The sequence below is a fragment of the Cupressus sempervirens genome, chromosome 5 (genome assembly GCF_028749045.1).
Source record: "Cupressus sempervirens isolate cs-2001-9-10 chromosome 5, ASM2874904v1, whole genome shotgun sequence".
Lineage (NCBI taxonomy): Eukaryota > Viridiplantae > Streptophyta > Pinopsida > Cupressales > Cupressaceae > Cupressus > Cupressus sempervirens.
This window is the reverse complement of record NC_143122.1, coordinates 985,088,019-985,111,593: the sequence shown is the minus strand read 5'-3', so window position 1 is coordinate 985,111,593 and position 23,575 is coordinate 985,088,019. Positions and strand designations below refer to the sequence as shown.

The 23,575-nt window shown below is 37.1% G+C and overlaps 1 protein-coding gene across 4 annotated transcripts in view; it reads right to left on the bottom strand.

Annotated features, from left to right (window-relative positions):
• The window catches only part of LOC149559231 (N-acetylglucosaminyl transferase component family protein / Gpi1 family protein), a 71,794-nt gene that overhangs the window by 5,637 nt on the left and 42,582 nt on the right, over positions 1-23,575 (bottom strand). Inside the window, exon 1 of one of the 4 annotated variants that reach the window (XM_089833163.1) lies at positions 21,818-21,876. The exons of the other annotated variants lie outside the window; for them this stretch is intronic. Coding sequence (XP_089689289.1) covers positions 21,818-21,844 — 27 coding nt within the window. The 5' untranslated portion in view covers positions 21,845-21,876. Of the gene's footprint in view, positions 1-21,817; positions 21,877-23,575 lie in introns of those variants that run through there. 4 annotated transcript variants of the gene reach the window in all.

Here is a 23,575-nt window from a genome sequence, read left to right as displayed (position 1 = left end):
TCTCAGACCATGACACTGAAAAGGATCTTCCACATCCAGAAGAAATACAATCTTCAGACATCCAAAACTGCAATTTGCTTGGGCTCTTGTATTAGCTTGAGTACTTCATTGTAACTTACCATGGTAATTCTTGCTTTGCTTTAGTGTTGCTTGATGATGTTTTAATATCCTTCACTCATTGCACTTGTAAGCTCTCCTCATGAATATAGCTTCCCATTTACTATTATGGGATCCAAGAACAACATCATATGAAATTACGTCCACCTCTACTTCTACACATGGAGCATTAATAGAAAACAAAAATTTGCCAACTCTTAGTTGAATCTCCACATCTGTCTTGACCAAACACAAAGGTTAAGGTTGAGGATGATCATAAACCTTCAAAACAAGATTTCTCACTATCTCAGCTGAAATCAAATTGCACTAGGAACTGGATCTGCAAATGTTCTTATCCTTGTTGTCTTCAGTTTCAGTGCCCTCATTTCTTATTCAATCATGACATCCATTTGAGCAATGCATCCTCATGTCTTCCCTTGTTTCAACCTTTTCCTAAATGTTAGCCATCAACTTCTTCGAGTTTTCCTTGGGCTTACTTTTCACTTGTTTTCACCGTTGTCATTGGTATTGCAGTAAAAGCAATGATTTTTTGTCTTTACATTGATAATCAGCAACATTGGTCTTCTTTCCTCTCCATGTTTTGATTGATTTGCCTTCATTTTCCTTGGGTTGCTCTTTATCTTCTTGTCTATTTTTAGAAGATTCCCCCTTGCCTTTCTTCTTGTCCTCACTTGTATGATATGCCAAAACACAAGATGCGTTAGATATTTGTTAAGGATATCTTTTTATTCCAAACTGATGCTAAACAACACATCTTGCCTACAAATTCAGTAAGCTTTTACACTTCAACTAGTACCTCACCAGGTCAATACAAATTCTTCTGAGTCACCAAGACCATCCCAACATAGATTGTTAGTTTCTTCTTCTTCTCACAAAAAGAACGATGGCTCTGCCACCAAACCAAAGTGTGTCCATTCATTTTCAAGCAAGCAAAGGAAACTGTAGAAGCTTCAGTCCTATTTAAGACACTGATACACTTGCCTTCGCTTGATTCAAGGGTTTAAAAATTCTACATTAACTTGACCTTCAACAAATTTGATGTCAAACTTGGTCTCAACTATGGAGTTGTTTCAGATTTTACTTCTGGTTTTCATTGATCACATCTACACTCGAGTTCACCCTTCTCTTCTTTTGCATCGTCTCAAATGCCAAATTTCTTGACTAATGTTCATATTAGAGTATTTGTGGATAATTGCTCTTCAGCCATTTGAGCTTGTTGTCAAGGTATATACATTTGCTTCTAAGCGACCAGACCATTGTTCCCATGTGACTTTCTAGGACTGAAGTCCATTAATGCCACCCATCATATTTCATCATTAGAACGGTTCCACTCTTTAGACTTTTTGCCTTACTACCTTATCCCAATCATTTAACCTCACCTTTCCCTTGCTTCCCTACAAGTTTAGCCTGCTTTTACACCAAATTGATCTATAATTTCCTACAAAAGTATACTTTGTGAACCACAAATCAGTTAAATATCATTTGCTTAAACTTAGAGTTGGGCATTAATCCATTGGAAGCTAAACGATGTATACTGATTTGAATACTAAGGAACAACAATATTTTCACCTAAGAAACCCCATTTTGGAGGAGAAAACCCAATTAGGTAGGTGCCAATAGAAATTCTTCCTATTGTGTTACTTGTAAATCAATACAAAAGGAGTAATTACAACTACAATAGTCGTGTCAACCATCTTTCTGGTTCACCATGAACTGTGTGCTCATTAATGACGTTTTTCCAAGACAACCAAGAAGCTTCAACATACTTTAAATCTCCCCCTTCTAGTAATGCCCTAGGCCTTGTATACATTCAAAGCCTCCCATATTGCAAATGAACATCAAAGGTCAAACTTTGGTCATACTCTATAACGAAAACTCGCGTCATGGAGTTTCCACCGCCTAAGTCAAATTTGTTGTAGCATTTTCCATTGGCACCAACAATTACACTTCATTGGTTCAAATTAACAATTTCCACCTTTTTGACCAAGCAACAAATTCATCTATCTTGAAATAGCAAGTGCTTGCCCATTTTCAAATTCAAAAATAAAACATTATTTTGTATCCTAAGTTCACCATGATTCTTCTTTAATCAAATGCACATGCTATCCTCCTCTCTACTAAGCTCAACTTCAAGTTGATTGTCTCCCTTATTCTAAATGCTAGTATACTATATCATACACGAGGAAAGTGAAAGAGTGGTTGGACAATTACAAGCCTATTTGCAACTCCGATGAACATAGGCTCAATTATGAGATTCCTCTATGCTGCAATTATCTAGGAATTGCACGACAAGTATCCATACAAAAAAAGGTATTTCAAGACAAATGCCACCATTTACGTGCAACAAGATTGTTGAGGAGTTAGATTAATGTTTTACATCACCAATTTGTGCACTAGGATTGCAGCAGACTTAGATTGTCATTATATATAGTGCCCTCGCTTCTACAATATCTTGTTCTGGGAGCACAAGCCAGTTTTCAAGGTTTTTCATAAGTTTCCAAATGCATTGGGAGAGTTCCCATGTTTTTGGTGACCTCCATTCGCAGTTTCAATGAATTTCAACAGCAGTTACTATTTAAATTAAACGTTTGCATCGCAAGATTTTTCTAGGGTTTCATGGTTCTCTTTGGTCCTTTATGGGTTTTTCTTTAGTACTTATGTTTTGTATTCACAGTAAATACTTGCATGGCATCGACCTTCATGGGGTTTTCTTGTTAATTGATGTGCTCATTTAACTACAGGCAATGACTCAAATCGATATTGCCCTCCCAACCATCAACAATAAATAGCTATGTCTCCTTGAGCACTTCTTTTCTAAATTGTCTATTGTAGGATAGTGTGTGTTCAATGCCAAGAAAGGAACATTCAATCATCCTTTATAACTATTAGTATTGCCCATTCACCAAGAGTCACCGCTCTTCCAAGTCGACCCCTTTATTTAGTGATTGTTAATTATTAACAAATTGGTTCATATATTTGTCTAAGGCCGATAGGCTAATTAGATATTTATGTTCTCTATGTCGGCCTAAAGCAATCTAACCATAGCTACAACATTAACACTCCCTCTTAGCTAGAGAGGATCCTTCTCGATATTTGAGTTATGTAGTCATATCCACCATAGCTACCACTGGAGCGAGGGTCCATCATGGCTACTCCAATGCATGGAAATGCAAATGAACACACAAGTGCTCATCAGAAATCACTCAACGCAATGTCATCGTCTCATCATGACATTCACCGTGGCTACTCCCGTAGGGTGAATAAACACGAGAATTATGTCATGGAGTTTCACATAACATCCACCATGGCTACTCCCAAAGGGTAAAACAAGGGCTTTCACTTCATTTTTCTCCATAACAAAGAGGAATGCATTAACAAAGGCTTACACCTCAAACTTCTCTCTCATAAAGAATAATACATTAAGGGCTTGCACCTCAAACTTTTCTTTGGCAAATGGGTTGGTCAAAATATCGACCATCTAATTATCAATGCTAATGTACCTCAACTGAATAGTATTCCTTATACCTCTAATGTTGTTATACTTGATCTCCACATGATTTGAACTATCATGAAATACAAGGTTGGAGTCTACATCACTCTTGGTGAATCCCAGACTCAACAAGTATCCTTTTATCCAAAAAAATCACGAGCTAGGTGTCAACATAAAGGCCTTTCAGCCTACATACATGGGACTCCCTCCCATGAATCATAGTCCTATTATTGCTACAATTTCCCAAAGAGGAAATCGATCATCATATCTCACTAATGCAACTTCTATCTCATGACAGAACTAGAAAAATCATGGTCCAAATGGGAAGTATACCTAATCACTGGGGAAACCATCTCAACATGGTCCACTCCATCTAAACCAATATGACCAAGATCCTCAGATGTCAACTGAAGCAAATCCTCTAGCTACTCCCTTAGACACAAAAGCATATCTTGCTCTAAGAATGCAATCATGGAAGATCTCTTGCTCAAAGAATGAAATCATGGAAGATATCTTGCTCTATGAATGCAATGAGGTCTAAATTGTCTCTAATGCCTCTAATGAATGGTGAATCAGCATGGTCCATTGCTACTACTAAGAAATTATGATTTTCAATCTTGACCTTATTCCAAATCACTTTAATCAATTCATCTTGTAGATTCTTAGTCAAAGTAATGGACATAGATCTAGTCCATCGTGTTCCAAATTGTATCTAGAACTGAGCATCCTATGTCAATTCCTTCTGCAACAATTCTTCAATTTGGACAAGCAATTCTACTATGGGATGTATTAGAACTAAGTCTGTTGTAAAAGGTCTCCTCATCACAGGCACATGATTATTTGTTCAATGATCACAATATTGTTCGCAAGAGTAGTTAGCTATACACAAATGTGCATATCTAGTTCCATAATAACATAAGTAAATGTAATAAACCGTGGACTTATCCTCAGGTTTGGATACATCAAACATTGGAATCAAGTTGCAAAAATTGAGTTGCATTACATGCAATTAGACATTGGACAAGTCTCTAATTGCAACATTACAAAACACGAGCATTGACCCAAGTTGTCTAACTTCTGAACTTAGCCCACATTACTGACCAAACATCGGGAAGTACACACTACATCGGCACTTGTGGTGCAAGCTCGCCCAAGCAAACATTGCTTGACATGTCAGACATCAGTAGACATTGCAAGGACATTGAGCTCTCAGACATCTAGAAACATTACGCACCAACATTGTCATAAGAATTATTATCGACAATATCACCCACACACAAAGTTCCCCACCACCTCGAACATGACATCACACAGGACTCCAAGTTGATTTGTGTGAGACTTTCAACTCGAGAGACATTCATTGCATATGGGCAAAATCAAATCATCGAGCTCGCTGCCATCCCTAGTGACATTAGCATCTACATTCTTGCAAAACATCATTGGGTTTGCACTCAACATGACAGTTTTCTACCATCACCACAAGCCGCTTTCCCTTGCTCGGCGACATTGCCTTAGCCAATGAGCGCTTAGCTCTCACTTGCCCACTGACTCACCAATGAAGGGTCGTTACATTGGGTACCATGTGCACAGGTATTGTGGTGAGACATCAAAACCGTCACTACAAATTTTGGTTTGGCTCATCAACATCGCAGTGCAAAATCAAACACCCAACTAGCTGGTCAAGTAGGCATTATCCATCCATCTTGGACACCCACACCTCACAGGAAGGCACTCACACAGGAGCTCTATATCTTATAGCTTCAACCACTTCAAATCATGACCCATATCACACTCAACGCACATAGCGTGCAAGCATTGACTAAGACTCCCCCCAAACTACCAAGCAAACACTATGCTGCTCTTTCTTTATAGCAATCTTCCTCGGCAAGTCATTTTGAACCAATCACAGACGCACGGATCCACCAAACCCCTACATTGCCAGCACGACATCAACAAGGCATAACAAACATTGCATACAACTTCGTAGGTATAAAGTCATTAGCACCTTATATTGCCCATAGGCACAGCACGCAACTCTATTGATGGAGGAATGCAGAGACATTGAACCAAAATAATGAGAGTCAGAATCGGATCAGAATCGACAAGGCCGAATCAAATCGCGAATCGACCAAGAATTGGAATTGAATCGGACACGAATTGACAAATTTTTAAAACTGTTGAGATTTAGTGACTAACTTATTTCATCAACCCTTTATTGCTGATTCAATTCACCGATTCACAAAAAATTGTTTGGCTTGAATCAAATCGCATAAATCGTCATGATTCTCGTTACTATGCATTGAACAAATAACGAATTTGAAACTGATGTCAATTCTAACATAGAGATGAGTCATTCGTGGATTTGATGCGACATTGCACTCACATCCACAAACCCTGCATGGTTGCTACCTATAGACATTAGACAGAACTCAAGCAAACAATGACATTCAATAAGCCTGTGCACAGGCATCAACTCAAGTCGAACACCAATCTATTAAACTAACAACATGATCCAAGTACTATCAGTATTAGAACCTCTGCGATCTCTAATATCAAGCCCCTCTGACATTGCTAAACTGATGTCTGTTGATGTGTGTTTTATGACTCACCAAACAGTAGAACAAAATACCGAAATATCTTATCCTCTCTTGAATAAAGTCTTCTGTATGCTAAGATTGCTAGAAGATCATACAATGACTTCAAGGTTCCTTTAATGCCAGGTCTTGACTGTGGATAAGATCGCTGTGGATAAGATCGGTGGTTGATGTGATTTGCTGATGATCACAAGGGGCCTTACGTGTTTATTCATATTCATTTCAAGCCATAATGGATGTGGGAGCTATCTTAAGGTTTTGCAATGAAGCGCTTTTTTTGGATTTTTCACAAAATATGCAAAAATTAAATAGGATGGGGTTCAGGAATTCTATTCTAATCCTAAGGGTAGTGATAACAACAAATAGTATTCTAGTGGACAAATTCCTCAATTTACTGAATTCCGCTTCGCCAAGTTATACTACAACTAAGTGTGAACCAGTGCAATCTTCAAGGGTTATGCCAAAGATTTTCATATCACTGCATACACCATCATAAAGAACAATGTATACAAATGATAGAAGTTGAGCATATGGATGAAAGGGGTTCAAGCTAACTTTACACAACGAATTAGAATCACTAAAACGTCAAAAGTATGAACCAAAGGAATTCATCAATACACCATCATATTCTCCATTGTAATCACCAGACATTGACTATGCTAAACTTAATCTACTTGAAGAGATTTAGGAGAACAAGCAAGCACTAAGACACGTCAAGTATTCACCAAACTCTAATAAAAACTTTATTATCTTAGTGACTCATAGCAACAATCTCATAAAAATCTCCTCCTACAAATGAGAAAATGAGGCCTTTATATAGGTCCTCGATTACAACGGGTGGCCCGGATGATCACAATAACCGATGGCCGAGATCATGCCACATCAGCCCTAATTAGGGTTAGGGCAATGGAAAAGAATCTACATTAATGCCATAAGGAATCCACTGCTGTAGTGGGTAATAAATGCCCATCATGCATGCTAATTTAAGAAAGAGTGGGGTGTAATAAATGATCCTTATGCACACCCACTCTGCATTTAATGCATCTATCCTTGATTTCTTTGCCTGAAAGATTGAAATCGATCTAATACTATTTCCAACTCCTCTATACTGATGCTTGGTGCAGATTCTTGCTTGAATTCTAGAACTGCAATTGCTCTTTCTGCTTTTCCCAAGCTTTCATCCCAATCTGGTAGTAAGTCCTTAGTAGTGTTATTGTATTTGAGAAGATGGAGAAGTTCTCAAAATCATCTCTTCCATATACGTTTAGCTGAAAGAATTCCTCTAACTTGACTTTCAGATTATCAGTTGTCATTTCCTCTTTCCTTAATCTTTGTGATAACAAGGATGCAACTGCATTTGATATTCCTTGATTGATGTTATCAACAATCATTTTCCATCGACTGGATTCCCTGGTAAAGCTTTCAAACATTTCCTTAGCCATGTTCTTGGATTTTTGGATTTGAACTTTGATCTTTGAACCTTGAATGTCTGGGACCGGATCACTTAGTACTTTGATCTTGGTACTAGAATTTTGGATTTGAGCGTCTTTCTTGAATTTCTAGAACTAGAGCTTTCTCCTCCTTTTTCTTCAAATGCTTTCAATTCACTATTATGCCTTTTCTTACATTTTGAAGAATTCCCCATTTTTTTTTTATCATCATCAATCATTTTTCCAGTCTTGGGTACACACTTGAAGAGGGTGAAATTCAAGATCTGGAGGAGAAATTTCTAGCACTTAATCCTTTTTCATTTTTCCATGAAGGAGAAAGTTTCCAACACTTAGCCATTTATTCTTCCATGAAGGAGAAATCTTCAACACTTAGCCAATTTTCCTTCCATGAAGGAGAAAGTTTCCAACACTTAGCCATTTTTTCTTCCATGAAGGAGAAAGTTTCCAACACTTAGCCAATTTTTCTTCCATCAAGGAGGAATTTCTAGCACTTTGCTGTTTTTGCTTCTATGAAGGACAAATCTCCAACACTTAACCATATTTGCTTCCATGATTTCTAATTCTCTTGCTCGTGGAAATTTTGAGTGGTCATGGATTTTGTCCATGATGGAAGAACTCCGCAACAACCATTTTTCTCCAAGGCTGGAAATTTTGAGTGATCGGGGATTTTGTCCATGATAGAAGAATTCCACAACAACCATTTTTCTCCAAGGCTGGATTTTTTGAGAGATCATGGATTTTGTCCATGATGGAAGAATTCCACAACAACCATTTTTCTCCAAGGCTGGATTTTTTGAGAGATCATGGATTTTGTCCATGATGGAAGAATTCCACAACAACCATTTTTCTTCAAGGCTGGATTTTTGAGAGATCATGGATTTTGTCCATGATGGAAGAATTCCGCAACAACCATTTTTCTCCAAGGTGAGACTTTTTGAGTGATCATGGATTTTGTCCATGATGGAAGAATTCCGCAACCACCATTTTTTTTCAAGGCTGAATTTTTTGAGAGATCATGGATTTTGTCCATGATGGAAGAATTCCACAACAACCATTTTTCTTCAAGGCTGGATTTTTTGACAGATCATGGATTTTGTCCATGATGGAAAAATTCCGCAACAACCATTTTTCTCCAAGGTGAGACTTTTTGAGCGATCATGGATTTTGTCCATGATGGAAGAATTCCGCAACCACCATTTTTCTCCAAGGCTGGATTTTTTGAGAGATCGTGGATTTTGTCCATGATGGAAGAATTCCACGACAACCATTTTTTCTATTATCTTCATGCCTTTCTACTTTTGGATATTTCATGGGTGATTCCAGACTTGAGCATTTTTTTCTTGATTGACTAGCATGCTTGCTCATTCTTTTGGATATAGACACATGTACCCTTTTGGCTCTTTATCAATCATAGCTCACTTGTTGCAGAAATAGACCTGCCATAAATAGACATTCTAAAAATAGTAAGTTGTCCCAAAGTCAAAATAAGGCCAATCTGAGAGGTAGTGAAATTTACTAAAAATAGACTCACTAAAAATAGTAAGTTGTCCCAAAGTCAAAATAAGGCCAATCTGAGAGGCAATGAAATTTACTAAAAATAGACTTACTAAAAATAGACTTTCTAAAAATAGTAAGTTGTCCCAAAGTCAAAATAAGGCCAATCTGGAAGGCAATGAAATTTACTAAAAATAGGCTTACTAATAATAGAATTTCTAAAAATAGTAAGTCAAGACATTCAATTCTCAAACAAGCAAATAATTTCCATTCTCAGAGCCACATGGACAACACTTTTCACATCTAGCCAATTTTACCAATTCTCATTTGAAAGAGCGAACTTTAGAAGATTTAGCCCAATACTACCAAGAACAAAAGCCAAAAGGATAAGACCAAGAGACAAAAGGGGGCCCCAAGCTTGGGCGATGATGTGACTATTGGTCACAACATCTGGGGACTTCACGGGTGAAATGTTATAAAAATTTCAAGGATAAAACTTAATCTGAACTCAGAATCTTTGGTTTCTCAATCTTACGTTACCAATAAGAGAGAGAACAAGCTCAAAAAGGGAGAATAATCATATATTGGATCAAAACACATTTACTCTGCGACAACCTAAGTGTGTGCAAATGTATTAATTCCAGCTCGACAAGACCATTCAGAAATCCTAGGATTAATCATGACAAGTTATTGATTCCTCTTGACTTCAAAAGCATCCTTGACATTGTCCCGCTGCCAGTCAGGCGTCCATAGCCCCGATGGAGTTGTCGTTGTAAAACCAACGGAGATTGCTCCACTTCCGGTGAATTATTCTTTTGAACACCTATGGAGATTTCCGCGTACCCCCAAAGCCAATCTTATTATTTCATCATTTTATTTTTTATTCCTTTTGAATTCGTATTTCACTTTTTTTTTTTTTTTTCTTTTGGCTTGTAAGCAATGAAGCTTACCATGGGTTTAGGAGTTACAATGGTGCTGAAGCAAGATTTTAAACTTTTCACAAGTCATGACCTTTCCAAAGACACATAAATGGACTTAGAGCAATAGTTAAGAGTGTGAAATATGTGGCAACCTTAGAGTTCATGCGTCAAGACACAATGTATGATTAACCTTTCGAGTCAAGTATGTTTTCTAACCCACTGAAAATATATGAAGGATAGCCATGATTCTAATGCTCTTCATAACAATTATCCAAGAAATGAAATAAACAACCTTAGTGAAATCTTCAGATGAAGTAACCAAATCATCACATAACTCCACTTAAAAAAAAAAATTCTCACAACTATGAGCCACCTATCAAAAGCCAGAACCGAAGTCAAACCAAAAGAAGAGAAAAAAAACCGAACCACCCAAGCAAGACAACCTAGGAAAAAAAATAAAACAAAACAAACAAGGGAAAGAAACCTAAACTACGCAAAGCCAAAACTCCTAACTAGGAGAGGGGAGACAAACCAAAACCCCACCTAACTAAAAAAAAGAAAAAACAAAAACAAAAACACGCCACAAAGGAAAACCTAAACTAACTACGTACATGTTAGGTTTCTCAAAGAAAACCTAAGGGCAGAAATAATGCTTAAGGAATTGCCCATTGACGGGCAACTGAACTTCCTTTCCTGTTAGAGTCTTAAGCTTGAATGCATTATCTCCTAAAATTTCAGAAATCTGATAAGGACCTTTCCGCAGATTATCAAACTTGTCATGTCCACCTTTCTTTTCATGTGCCTTATCCCAGCGAAGTACCAGATCTGAAATTCGAAATTCTTTAACCTTTGCCATTTTGTCAATTCATCTCTTAACAACTCCTTGATGTTTAGCAAACTTTTCCAATGCTTCGTCCCTCTTCTCTTCCAAGTGCAATAATTGGGTCAAACGTGTCTGCACTCTATCTTCTCCTTCCATAAAATCTTGCATGAATCGTAGTGTTGCAATTCTTAATTGGATAGGAAAAACTGGAGACCAAATGATATGGAGATGTCCCCAAAGAACTCTTTATTCTGATCCTATCCACCCAAAGTGCGAATCTCAGCTGTGTATGCCAATCTCTAGGGTTATTGTCTAATAACTTCTTCATTGCACTCAATAGATTTTTGTTAGTTGATTCTGCCAATCCATTCCCTTGCGGATAGCGGTTTGATGAAAAGTTTAGTGTGATCCCATAGTCAAAAGCCCAGTTTGAGAACTTCAACAATCTAAATGCTGGCCCATTATCACATACAAATGCATGGGGACATCCAAACCTGGTAATGATATTTTCTTCAAGAAATTTGATAACAACCTCCATTGTACAATTTTTTAGTGATTGAGCCTCGGTCCATCTGGTGCAATAGTCTGTAGCAGTCAGGATATACTGGTGGTGTCCTGATGATGGTGGATTGATGGGACCGATGAAATCTAACCCCCATTTTGCGAACGGTTTTACTTCAATAACAGGTTGTAATGGCATAGCAGGATTTCTTTCACGTGTCGCAGCTATCTGACATGTGTGACAAGTCTTCACGTGTTCAAAAGTGTCTTTAAACAAGGTTGGCCAATAATACCCTGCTCTTGATATTTGATGAGCCATAGCCAGACCACTTCCATGACTAGTTCCATATTTACTATGAAAATGCTCAATGATGTGTCCAACCTCTTCCTTTCCAACACATCTTAAATAAACCCCATCATGATTCTTTCTATATAGCACAGATCCTTGAAGCATAAAATTTTGACTCTTCATTCTCAATGAACGCTTTTGAACAGAGTTCAAGTGTGATGGAGACTTATGGTTTAGCAAATAATGAACAATATCATCATACCATTCATCTGGGGATACTTCTTCTAACACATACTTGTTGTACTAATCCCGGACCAGTTGTAGACAAGGTTTGAGCTAGAGCTTGTCCTCGTACCAACTTCATTGGTTGTATATCCATGTCATATTCTTGAATAATTGCCATCCACTTTCCTCTTCTTTCTCCCAATTCATTCTGCATTAGCAAAGTCTTTACTGCTGCATCAGGAACTATTGCATAAACCTTGCTTCTTAGGATGTAATGTCGGAATTTCTTTATTGCTTTCACCAAAGCATAAGCTTGTTTTACAACATTCGGATATCTCAATTCTGCATCTTTCATGGGTGAACTCATGAATGCAATAGGATGTTCATCCTAATCGTCTGCCTTTTGGGTGAGGATAGCTGGGCAAGTATGTCCTGAGGCAAAAGAATATATATAAAAAGGCTTGGTATAGTCAGGACTCAACAAAACAAGAGCATCCACAATTGCTTGCTTGATTTCTTCGAATGCCTTTTTTGCTACAGGGGTCCAATCTATCCTTGCTCCTTTCTTTAGCATGTCATTTAATGGCCTTACTATCTCTGCAAATCCAGTTATGAACTTCCTTACAAAGTTAATTTTCCCAAAGAATGACTTTAATTCTTTCTTACTAGCTACCAATCCTATCTTTGATATTGCCTCAATGCGCTCAGGATCAATTGAGATTCCTCGTTCTGATATTACATGTCCTAACAATTTCCCTTCAGTGACAGCAAACATGCATTTCTTTGGATTCAAGAAAATCCCATATCTTCTACATCTTTGGAAGATTCTCCTCAAATCATTGATGTGATCTTCCCTATGTCGAGAGAATACTGTGAGATCATCCATGTATATGATGATGCATTTCTTTACCAAGTCCCTGAAAGCATAATCCATGGCCCTTTGAAAAGTAGCTCCTGCATTGATCAAACCGAAAGGCATTCTTCTATAAGCAAATGTACGCCATTTAATTGTGAATGCCGTCTTTAGTCTATCTTCTTCTTCTACCATCACTTGGTTATATCCAGAATAACCATCTAAAAATGACATCATTTGAGAACCGTTAACCACTTGTATCACTTCATCTAATGACGGCACTGGATAATTATCCTTCTCTGAAGCTTTATTGAGATTTCTAAAATCCACGCACAACCTTATCTCTCCATTCTTCTTTCTAACAGGTACAAGGTTGGCGACCCACGTTGAGTGTCAAACTGGGAATATAATCCTTGCTGACAATAACTTCTTCACTTCTTGATGTATTAGTGGTTCTAACAATGGATTCATTGGTCTCTGCCTTTGTCTAAATGGTTTACTATTTGGCTTTAACGGAATAGTATGTGTAATGAGAGACGTATCATATGTCTTCAGATCTTCATATCCCCAAGCAATCACATCAGGGAACTCCTTCATAAGCTTCAATATTTCCTCCTTTTATATGGGCGTACAAACTTTCCCGATAAATACATTCTTGACATTTTCTCTCGTTCCCAAGTTCACCTTTTCACATTCCCCTCCTTCAGTACTTTGGTACTTGAGGGAACTTAGTCTGTCGGCATCAAAAATTCTTTCTAGTTCAATCATTCCTTTTGGAATGGTATTTGTCCTTAAATTCATAATCTCATCGATTTCAAATTGAGCTTGTTGTTGTTGTTCTCCTTCATCTATGACTTGTGCTTCAAATACCCTCGAGCTTGTCAAAAAATCAAGAATATGCTTGTCATCTTCAAACACTTGAAAATTTGTGATGTTGTCAGGGACTGATGGTACTGAAGTCAGCTCAACTGTAAATTTCTTCACACAATCCATGGCTAATGGTTCTAATGAACTTGCAGATTGAGCCAAAGAGTTTGCTACTCGATTGCTTGTTCGACTTATCCTTTTAATATTGAAAGCATCAAGTATTCACCAAACTCCAATGAAAACTTTATTATCTCAGTAACTCATAGCAACAATCTCATAAAAATCTCCTCCTACAAATGAGAAAATGAGGCCTTTATATAGGTCCTCGATTACAACAGGTGGCCCGGATGATCACAATAACCGATGGCCAAGATCATACCACATCAGCCCTAATTAGGGTTAGGGCAATGGAAAAGAATCTACATTAATGCCATAAGGAATCCACTGCTGTAGTGGGTAATAAATGCCCATCATGCATGCTAATTTAAGAAAGAGTGGGGTGTAATAAATGATCCCTATGTACACCCACTCTGCATTTAATGCATCTATCCTTGATTTCTTTGCCTGAAAGATCGAAATCGATCTAATACTATTTCCAACTCCTCTATACTGATGCTTGGTGCAGATTCTTGCTTGAATTCTAGAACTGCAATTGCTCTTTCTACTTTTCCCAAGCTTTCATCCCAATCTGGTAGTAAGTCCTTAGTAGTGTGCATTGTATTTGAGAAGATGGAGAAGTTCTCAAAATCATCTCTTCCATATACGTTTAGCTGAAAGAATTCCTCTAACTTGACTTTCAGATTATCAGTTGTCATTTCCTCTTCCCTTAATCTTTGTGATAACAAGGATGCAACTGCATTTGATATTCCTTGATTGATGTTATCAACAATCATTTTCCATCGACTGGATTCCCTGGTAAAGCTTTCAAACATTTCCTTAGCCATGTTCTTGGATTTTTGGATTTGAACTTTGATCTTTGAACCTTGAATGTCTGGGACCGGATCACTTAGTACTTTGATCTTGGTACTAGAATTTTGGATTTGAGCGTCTTTCTTGAATTTCTAGAACTAGAGCTTTCTCCTCCTTTTTCTTCAAATGCTTTCAATTCACTATTATGCCTTTTCTTACATTTTGAAGAATTCCCCATTTTTTTTTATCATCATCAATCATTTTTCCAGTATTGGGTACACACTTGAAGAGGGTGAAATTCAAGATCTGGAGGAGAAATTTCTAGCACTTAATCCTTTTTCATTTTTCCATGAAGGAGAAAGTTTCCAACACTTAGCCATTTATTCTTCCATGAAGGAGAAATCTTCAACACTTTGCCAGTTTTCCTTCCATGAAAGAGAAAGTTTCCAACACTTAGCCATTTTTTCTTCCATGAAGGAGAAAGTTTCCAACACTTAGCCAATTTTTTTTCCATCAAGGAGGAATTTCTAGCACTTTGTTGTTTTTGCTTCTATGAAGGACAAATCTCCAACACTTAGCCATATTTGCTTCCATGATTTCTAATTCTCTTGCTCGTGGAAATTTTGAGTGGTCATGGATTTTGTCCATGATGGAAGAATTCCGCAACAACCATTTTTCTCCAAGGCTGGAAATTTTGAGTGATCGGGGATTTTGTCCATGATGGAAGAATTCCACAACAACCATTTTTCTCCAAGGCTGGATTTTTTGAGAGATCATGGATTTTGTCCATGATGGAAGAATTCCACAACAACCATTTTTCTTCAAGGCTGGATTTTTTGAGAGATCATGGATTTTGTCCATGATGGAAGAATTCCGCAACAACCATTTTTCTCCAAGGTGAGACTTTTTGAGTGATCATGGATTTTGTCCATGATGGAAGAATTCTGCAACCACCATTTTTCTCCAAGGCTAGATTTTTTGAGAGATCATGGATTTTGTCCATGATGGAAGAATTCCACAACAACCATTTTTCTTCAAGGCTGGATTTTTTGACAGATCATGGATTTTGTCCATGATGGAAGAATTTCGCAACAACCATTTTTCTCCAAAGTGAGACTTTTTGAGTGATCATGGATTTTGTCCATGATGGAAGAATTCCACAACCACCATTTTTCTCCAAGGCTGGATTTTTTGAGAGATCATGGATTTTGTCCATGATGGAAGAATTCCACAACAACCATTTTTTCTATTATCTTCATGCCTTTCTACTTTTGGATATTTCATGGGTGATTCCAGACTTGAGCATTTTTTTCTTGATTGACTGTCATGCTTGCTCATTCTTTTGGATATAGACACATGTACCCTTTTGGCTCTTTATCAACCATAGCTCACTTGTTGCAGAAATAGACCTGCCATAAATAGACATTCTAAAAATAGTAAGTTGTCCCAAAGTCAAAATAAGGCCAATCTGAGAGGTAGCGAAATTTACTAAAAATAGTAAGTTGTCCCAAAGTCAAAATAAGGCCAATCTGAGAGGCAATGAAATTTACTAAAAATAGACTTTCTAAAAATAGTAAGTTGTCCCAAAGTCAAAATAGGGCCAATCTGGGAGGCAATGAAATTTACTAAAAATAGACTTAGTAATAATAGAATTTCTAGAAATAGTAAGTCAAGACATTCAATTCTCAAACAAGCAAATAATTTCCATTCTCAGAGCCACATGGACAACACTTTTCACATCTGGCCAATTTTACCAATTCTCATTTGAAAGAGCGAACTTTAGAAGATTTAGCCCAATCCTACCAAGAACTAAAGCCAAAAGGACAAGACCAAGAGACAAAAGGGGGCCCCAGGCTTGGGCGATGATGTGACTATTGGTCACAACAATGTCAATCCTGACATAGAGATGAGTCATTCATGGATTTGATGCGACATTGCACTGACATCCACAAACCCTGCTTGGTTCCTACCTACAGAGGTTAGACAGAACTCAAGCAGACAATGACATTCAATAAGCCCGCGCACAGGCATCAGCTCAAGTCGAACATCGATTTGTTAAACTAACAACATGATCCAAGTACTATCAATATTGGAACCTTTGTGATCTCTAATATCAAGCCCCTCTGACATTGGTAACCCACACTGAAAATTCGGCAATTACACTAACATTGCTCATAAGCCTCCTCAACGAGCTGAGCAACACCCAGTTGAACAAGTTGTGAGAAGTTCCTATTGATCCTAAGCGATTAGATAACTAAGAGGGGGGATGAATTAGTAATTAGCCAAACAAACAATTTTTTTGCATTTTAACCTCTCAACCTAAATACATCAAATAAAAGCATTCATCACATGAAATCGTTCACATATTTGACATAGATATTTTGGTTACACAAAAATCCAACTTGGATCAAAACCGTGGTGGGGTAATTTGTACTCTTCTAAAGTAAGGTTTGTTAGAAGCTTAACGCTATTAGGAGTTTATAAAGACACTATTAGGTGCCACCCTATTAGGGGATTTACCTCTAGCCCTGTTAGGAGCTTTATCCTATTAAGAGTAGCCTTGTTAAAGGACTTTGAACACTAGGTAAAGTGTCACCATGTTAAAAGATTTACAGTAACGACATGTGAGGATTCAACCAATTAAGGGATTTCACCTATTGTGACTAATAGGGAACAACAAAATGATTGACCTATAAAACAGCACTACCCTACCTGATCAAATTCACTTGAGCTCTATCTCTTTTCAACACACTTCTCTATTTCCTAATTGGACTGCACCTTTCACTTCTTCACTCACACAAACTGGACCACAATCAACAACATCAAACTTGTCCTTCTTTCACCTACTTGTGTTGGTTTGCTTCTTCTACCGACTTAGCCAAACCCTAAAGTTCTAAACATATTACTGATGGGAAATTCAAATATCCTGCTCAAATCCAATTCCCATAAGATAATATCTTACGTTACAAATCAAATTACACTACCGCACCAACTAATTCATAGAACTTTGTGTGAGAGGTCAAACACATTTTGACCTGTCATTAGCTTCCTTTAAAGTCTTCTCCACAAACCCAACCTCGGTCATTGTGATGCCAGATCAACACCTCCACATGTACATCCGCATCACTAGACTATGACTGACTCATGTAGATTCATCACAACTTCACTAATGACTGCTTAACCAATGGTCACTCAACAACTCGCTCTTCTTTACTCTGTGTCACAACTTCACCTATCTATTACAGCTTCACCAGTCACCTATCCAACCTGAAACTATCTCACTTGTCACCTTTCTATCCTAGAAATGCTTTACCTGTCACGCAAATGAGTTGCTATCATAACTATATCAGCTTCATCATCTAGTGAACATAATCTTGTGATCACTCCACTCCATTCATTGCAAATTTGATAAACCAATCAAATCACCTATAATTTGTCACTAATTATTCTAGTAGTTGCACACTTCATCGATCATCTTACTCTTCCCTTCACCAGCAACAATCAACATATGTATCTCAAGGGATGGCCCCAATGCACTCTTGATGATCATACACGTTGATCCTTACTGCAACACTCAATTCAACATACCTATGCTTGGCAATATACTAGGAACAGTAGGTAAATAGTTAACATCAATGACAACACAATAACTGATCACCATGCAATCAAATAATCACTCTTATCACTATCATCACATCAATAGTTATGCCAACAGATCCACTGAGCTGCAACAAGCCAGCTCCTACATTGCTCCAACAAGAACAGCACAACATTCTAAGCCTCTACAACATTGCAACATCCAACTCGCATGTGCAGCAAACACCCACCGCCCATTTAACCTCATCTTGCCCTACTCAATGACATTGAGACATTGTAGGCAATCTGTCCAAACATTTCATTCCTCCAAATCGTCAACTTGCAATCCAAGCTCATTCTTGCTTGGATACCATGTTTGGTGTGCTTATTAACCACGAGCAATGACTTAATGAACAATAACTTAGACCATTGTTGCCCTCCCAACCATAGACAATAAACGACTATTGTCTTCGCTAAGCACTTCTTTTTAAAATCCTGTCTGTTGTAGGATTGTGTGTATATTTGATGGCAAGAGAGGAAGATCCAATCTTCCTTTATACCCATAAATAGTGCCCCTTCACCAAAAGTTGCCACTCTTCAAATTCGAAACCATTTAGTAATTGTTAATTATTTATAACTCGGCTCATATTAATGTCTAAAGCCGATAGGCCAATTAAATATTTATGTTCTCTATGTCGGCCTAAACGAATCCAACCATAGCCACAATAACATTAACATTTTTGGGTTGGTTCTCTTTGGTTGTCAAAGAATGTTGTTGTTTATAACTTTATAGTAAGTGCTTGCATGGCACCAATTTTCTGGATTTTTTTGGATTTCTTCTCTTTAATTCTCAAAGAACACTACTAGTTATAGCATATACTTGGGCCAGCATCGGTTATCATCTTCTAGCTTCAATGGGATCTGGCATGTTTAGTTCTCCATTTCCAAAAGTTTTGGCGAGTTCCTATAAGGGGGTTGGAATTATTTCTAAATTTGTGCACTTATAATTAAAGTGGCAAATTATTAACTTATAAATATTTTGTAATTCAAATCTCCTAATTTGATGTCTTATTTGTGGCGACTAAAGTTGTTGAAGTAAGGTGTAATGGGGACCTTTTTGAGGAAAATAAAATATTTAAAATTTGAATGCCCTAATTTCCCTCCAAACTTCATAAATTTGAGTTTGAACTCTCATTTCATCATCCAGAATGTGCACACATAACAAAATGATGTTGGAATCAACAGATTTTTCCCGAGTGTTGTTAAGGACAAAATCCAAATTCAGCCCATTGGTTTCAATGGTTAGAAATACAAAAATTTCAAAAAGCTTAAATTTTCATGGGGCTTGATGGTTGTTTGGGCCCATATTTACGGTAAATTTTGTGCAGTGTTAAGTATTCCATGAGGTGAATGTCCCCAACTTAGACACCTAGATTGTGGAGACTCAAGTTGTTTTAGAAAGGTGTTATGGAGGCTTTGGCTAGGGAAATAAAATATTTAAAATTTGAATGCCCTAACTTTCCTCCAAACTCTTTCAATTGGAATTTGGGCTCTCATTTCTTCATACAGAGTTTGCACACATACAGAATGTTGTTGGAATGAATGGCAGAAATTCTTCTGGGTGTTGTTGAAGATGAAAACCCTCTTCAGTCTGTCAGTTTTAGTGCTCGGAGATCCACCAGAGGTTTTGGTGATTCATGTTTTCAAAAATATATAAATCTTCATGGGGTTTTGATGGCTGTTTGGACCCATATTTATGATAAATTTTTTGCAATGTTTATGGCACTGCTTTTTTATGTGTTAAAGTTTGTAGGGTTATGTCGATGGTCAAACCCTTCTATAAGCTGGGCGTACACCTTAATTGATGCCCTAGGGCCTACTTGGTGGGTTGGTCCCATGTTTATGGGTATGCTTCAAAAGATACTCCTATGCTTGATGGCCAGTTTCCATGAGAATTTGTGTGGATTTCAATTAAGTTCAGATCCACTTTACATTGTTGATACTTAGGGATAGCATTGGTGAGGGTTCCATGCATAGGACTGCTTTGTTAAATTCAGAATTGATAGTGCTTCTGTTGTAATTTCAGACCTGCACAGGCTTATTTAGACTTATCTAGGGGTGGCAAAGGTTCCATGCATAGGATTGCTGTGCTAAATTCAGAATTGATAGTGCTTCTGTTGTAATTTCAGACCTGCACAGGCTTATTTAGACTTATCTAGGGGTGGCAAATCAGTTGGAGACTAAAATCTTATGTTATAGATTACATGGTTGTTGCCTTTTATTCAACTATGTTTAGTATCTTGGATTCTTGCTATTTTTAGCTCGTTATTTAAAATCTCAGTTTAATGGTCATTAAGGATCTATTTTTAAATTGTCTTAATCAATCTCAGTTTAATGGTCATTAAGGATCTATTTTTAAATTGTCTTAATCAGTACGATTGTTAGTTGTCATCTTTATTTATGCTATTTAGTTTTTCCATTAACACTTTTTATAGTATCTGTAAACTCTATATATTTGGTGTATTAATAATACAATCATATCAGTTTTTAGAGTTTCATGGTATCAGAGTGCTGAAGATTGATGGCTGCAGGAGCTATCTTCCATACCTGCGATGGCTACATCTGTATAAAGATGGTGTGCTTTGCTATGCTTGCTATGTAAATACAATGCATACTCTCTTCTGCCGTCAACATTAATTGCTCGCATATGGTCAAGTGACTTAGACTGCGAAACCTTTCCTTGCTGATCAGTTCTTCAACATGAAGAGTCGCAATGTGTTAAGAGTTGATGAGTAGTTATGGTTCGATAAATTGACGGACATGAAGAGTCTTCTTCACCAGTAAATGGAAGGACATGCGATATTAATTTCCGTCAGCATGTGTGTCACGGCAGTCACGTATTCTTGCACCTTCCTCTCATTCAAGTCGACAATAAAGGGTCCTATTTTTGTGTAGTGTTTAGAATTCGAAGTCTCTTGTTGTGTAACAGTTATCATTTAGTGACTCATTCATGGCTGTTGAGTCATACGAGAAAATGAAGGGACACTGCTATGCAATGTATGATATCCTGTAGCATCAGCTTTTTGAGTATCTCTGTGACATGTATTTGTGGATGATAATTTGCCAAGTATCACAGGTTACATGAGTCTCACACAATTCTGTTGGTTATCTGAAAAAATGATCAAAGTTTTAAGATCAAATAACGAAGGGAATATGCTTCTGGGGTCTTTAAAAAAAAAATTACTGAAGCGTGGATTAAGAGGGAGTTTTACGTTCCATAAAACCTACATTAAAATGGAGTTGCAGAAATAAAGAACAAAAACACTGTTGAGGTAGTGAAAGTTATGATTCATGATCAAAATCTGCAAACCTTTCTTTGGGCAGAAGATGTTCACAGTCAGTGTCCACATCAAATTTTGGATAATATCACTCCTGAAGATGCTTTCACAGGTATTATACCAGAACTTCATCACTTCAGAATTTTTGGGTGCCCTATTTATATTCATGTGCCTAAAGATAAAAGATCTGAGTTATAACCTTCAGGCAAAAAAGAATTTTTTGTTGGTTTAGTGAGTCTTCTAAGGCCTACAGGATCTACATTCTAGGACAATAATAGATTGAAATCAGCAAGGGATGTATCATTTGAAAAAGTAGCTTTCAAAAGATCTAAAGGAATCTCTGTGGAAATAGATAGAGAGAGAAAGAAACCTCGTAAATTTTCAGGCTATGTTGCATTAATGAGTCACATCACTAAGTCCAAACCTTCAAGTTTTGAGGAGGCATTAAATCAGCTTGTATGGAGAAATGCTATGACTGAAGAATATTAATCTATTGTAAAAAAATAATGTTCAGGACATTTTTCTTAGGCTTAAAGAAAAAAGTTGTTTCTTCTAAGTGATTGTTCGAAAGTGATTGTTGAAATCAAGCACGCAATTAATGGGAGTATTAAAAAGTATAAGATAGATTTGTGGCAAGACATTCCTCCCAAAACCAAGGTATAGAATATGAGGAGACATTTGCTCCTATACTTCAATATACTTCTATCAGTACTATCATTGCTATTGCAGCAGTTAAGAGACTGGAAATTACATCAAGTAGATGTAAAGACTGTATTTCTTAATGATGTGATTGAAGAAGACATGTTTATTGAGCAGCCAGATGATTTTGTGATTCATGAGAAGGAATCGCATCAATACAGATTGAAACAGACCTTATGTGGCCTCGAATAAGCACCATGTGCATGGTATGAAAGGATTGATCAATACTTATTGAACTTGGGATTCTTCATGAATGATGCAGATCCAAATCTTTAATTCAAGGTAGTGGGTGATAAAGCTTTAATTTTAGTTCTTTATGCTGATGATTTATTTCTTATTGGGGCACATAATCTCATTTTCAAATGTAAAAATGATTTAGCTTCTGAATCTGAGATGAAAGATCTCAGTCGTATGCTTTATTTTCTAGGACTAGAAGTGTGGCAAAGGCATACCATACTGAGATTATTCCAAGTAAAAGGAAATATTCTATAGATACTTTGAAGAGATTCGTGCTTGCTGGATTGCAAGTCCATGGCAACTGCTATTTAAAAATATTTGAAAAAGTACATAAACCAGTTCAGAATTAGTAGATACCAGCACATACAGACAATTGATTGGATCATTGATGTATCTAGTCAATACTAAACCTGATATTTGTTATGTTGCTAGCACTCTCAGTTCATGTGTGAGTTTAGACAAATTCATTTTCTCGCAGCAAAGCATATATTGAGATATTTGTGTGTTGCTGTGGGATATGGTATGAAATATACTTCTTCTGAAAATTTGAAATTGCAATGTTATTTTTATTCTCATTGGACCGGGTTTGTGCCTGATAGGAAGAGCACTTTCGGTTGTTTCAGTTTAGGTTGTGTTATGATTTCTTGAAACAGCAAGCAACAATCATGTGTGGTTCTCAAAGCACAGCAAAAGATGAATATATTGCAGCTTGTGTAGCAGGCTCAAGAAGCAGTGTGGCTTCAAAAATTTCTTGCAGGACTGTTTGGGCGGACTTTGGAACCATGATTCATTGTGATAATCAAAGTTGTGTGAAGCTTTCTGTTAATCTAGTATTTTATAGTAGAAACAAGCATATGGAGATTAAATATCATCATTTAAGAGATATAATTCAAAGAAAGGGAATTTTGCTCAGATATGTTTTGTATTGATGAGTATACAGCTGACATCCTCATCAAGGTTTCATGCTGTGGATGGAGCATAACTGGAGAAACTATATCTAATCCAGGTATTTGGAGTTGAGCCACTTTCCAAAGTGAAGTTTTCATATTTTTGAGATAAGGTTGGTATTGTGGAGAATGATGCTCTTGCTGAGAGAGTTGCGGCATCAATGATTATTTCTTTCTATATGAATTTTTCTTTGAGATGGAAGAATTTGAGGTAAAAGCTAATGCATTTATTTGAGACGGAGGAA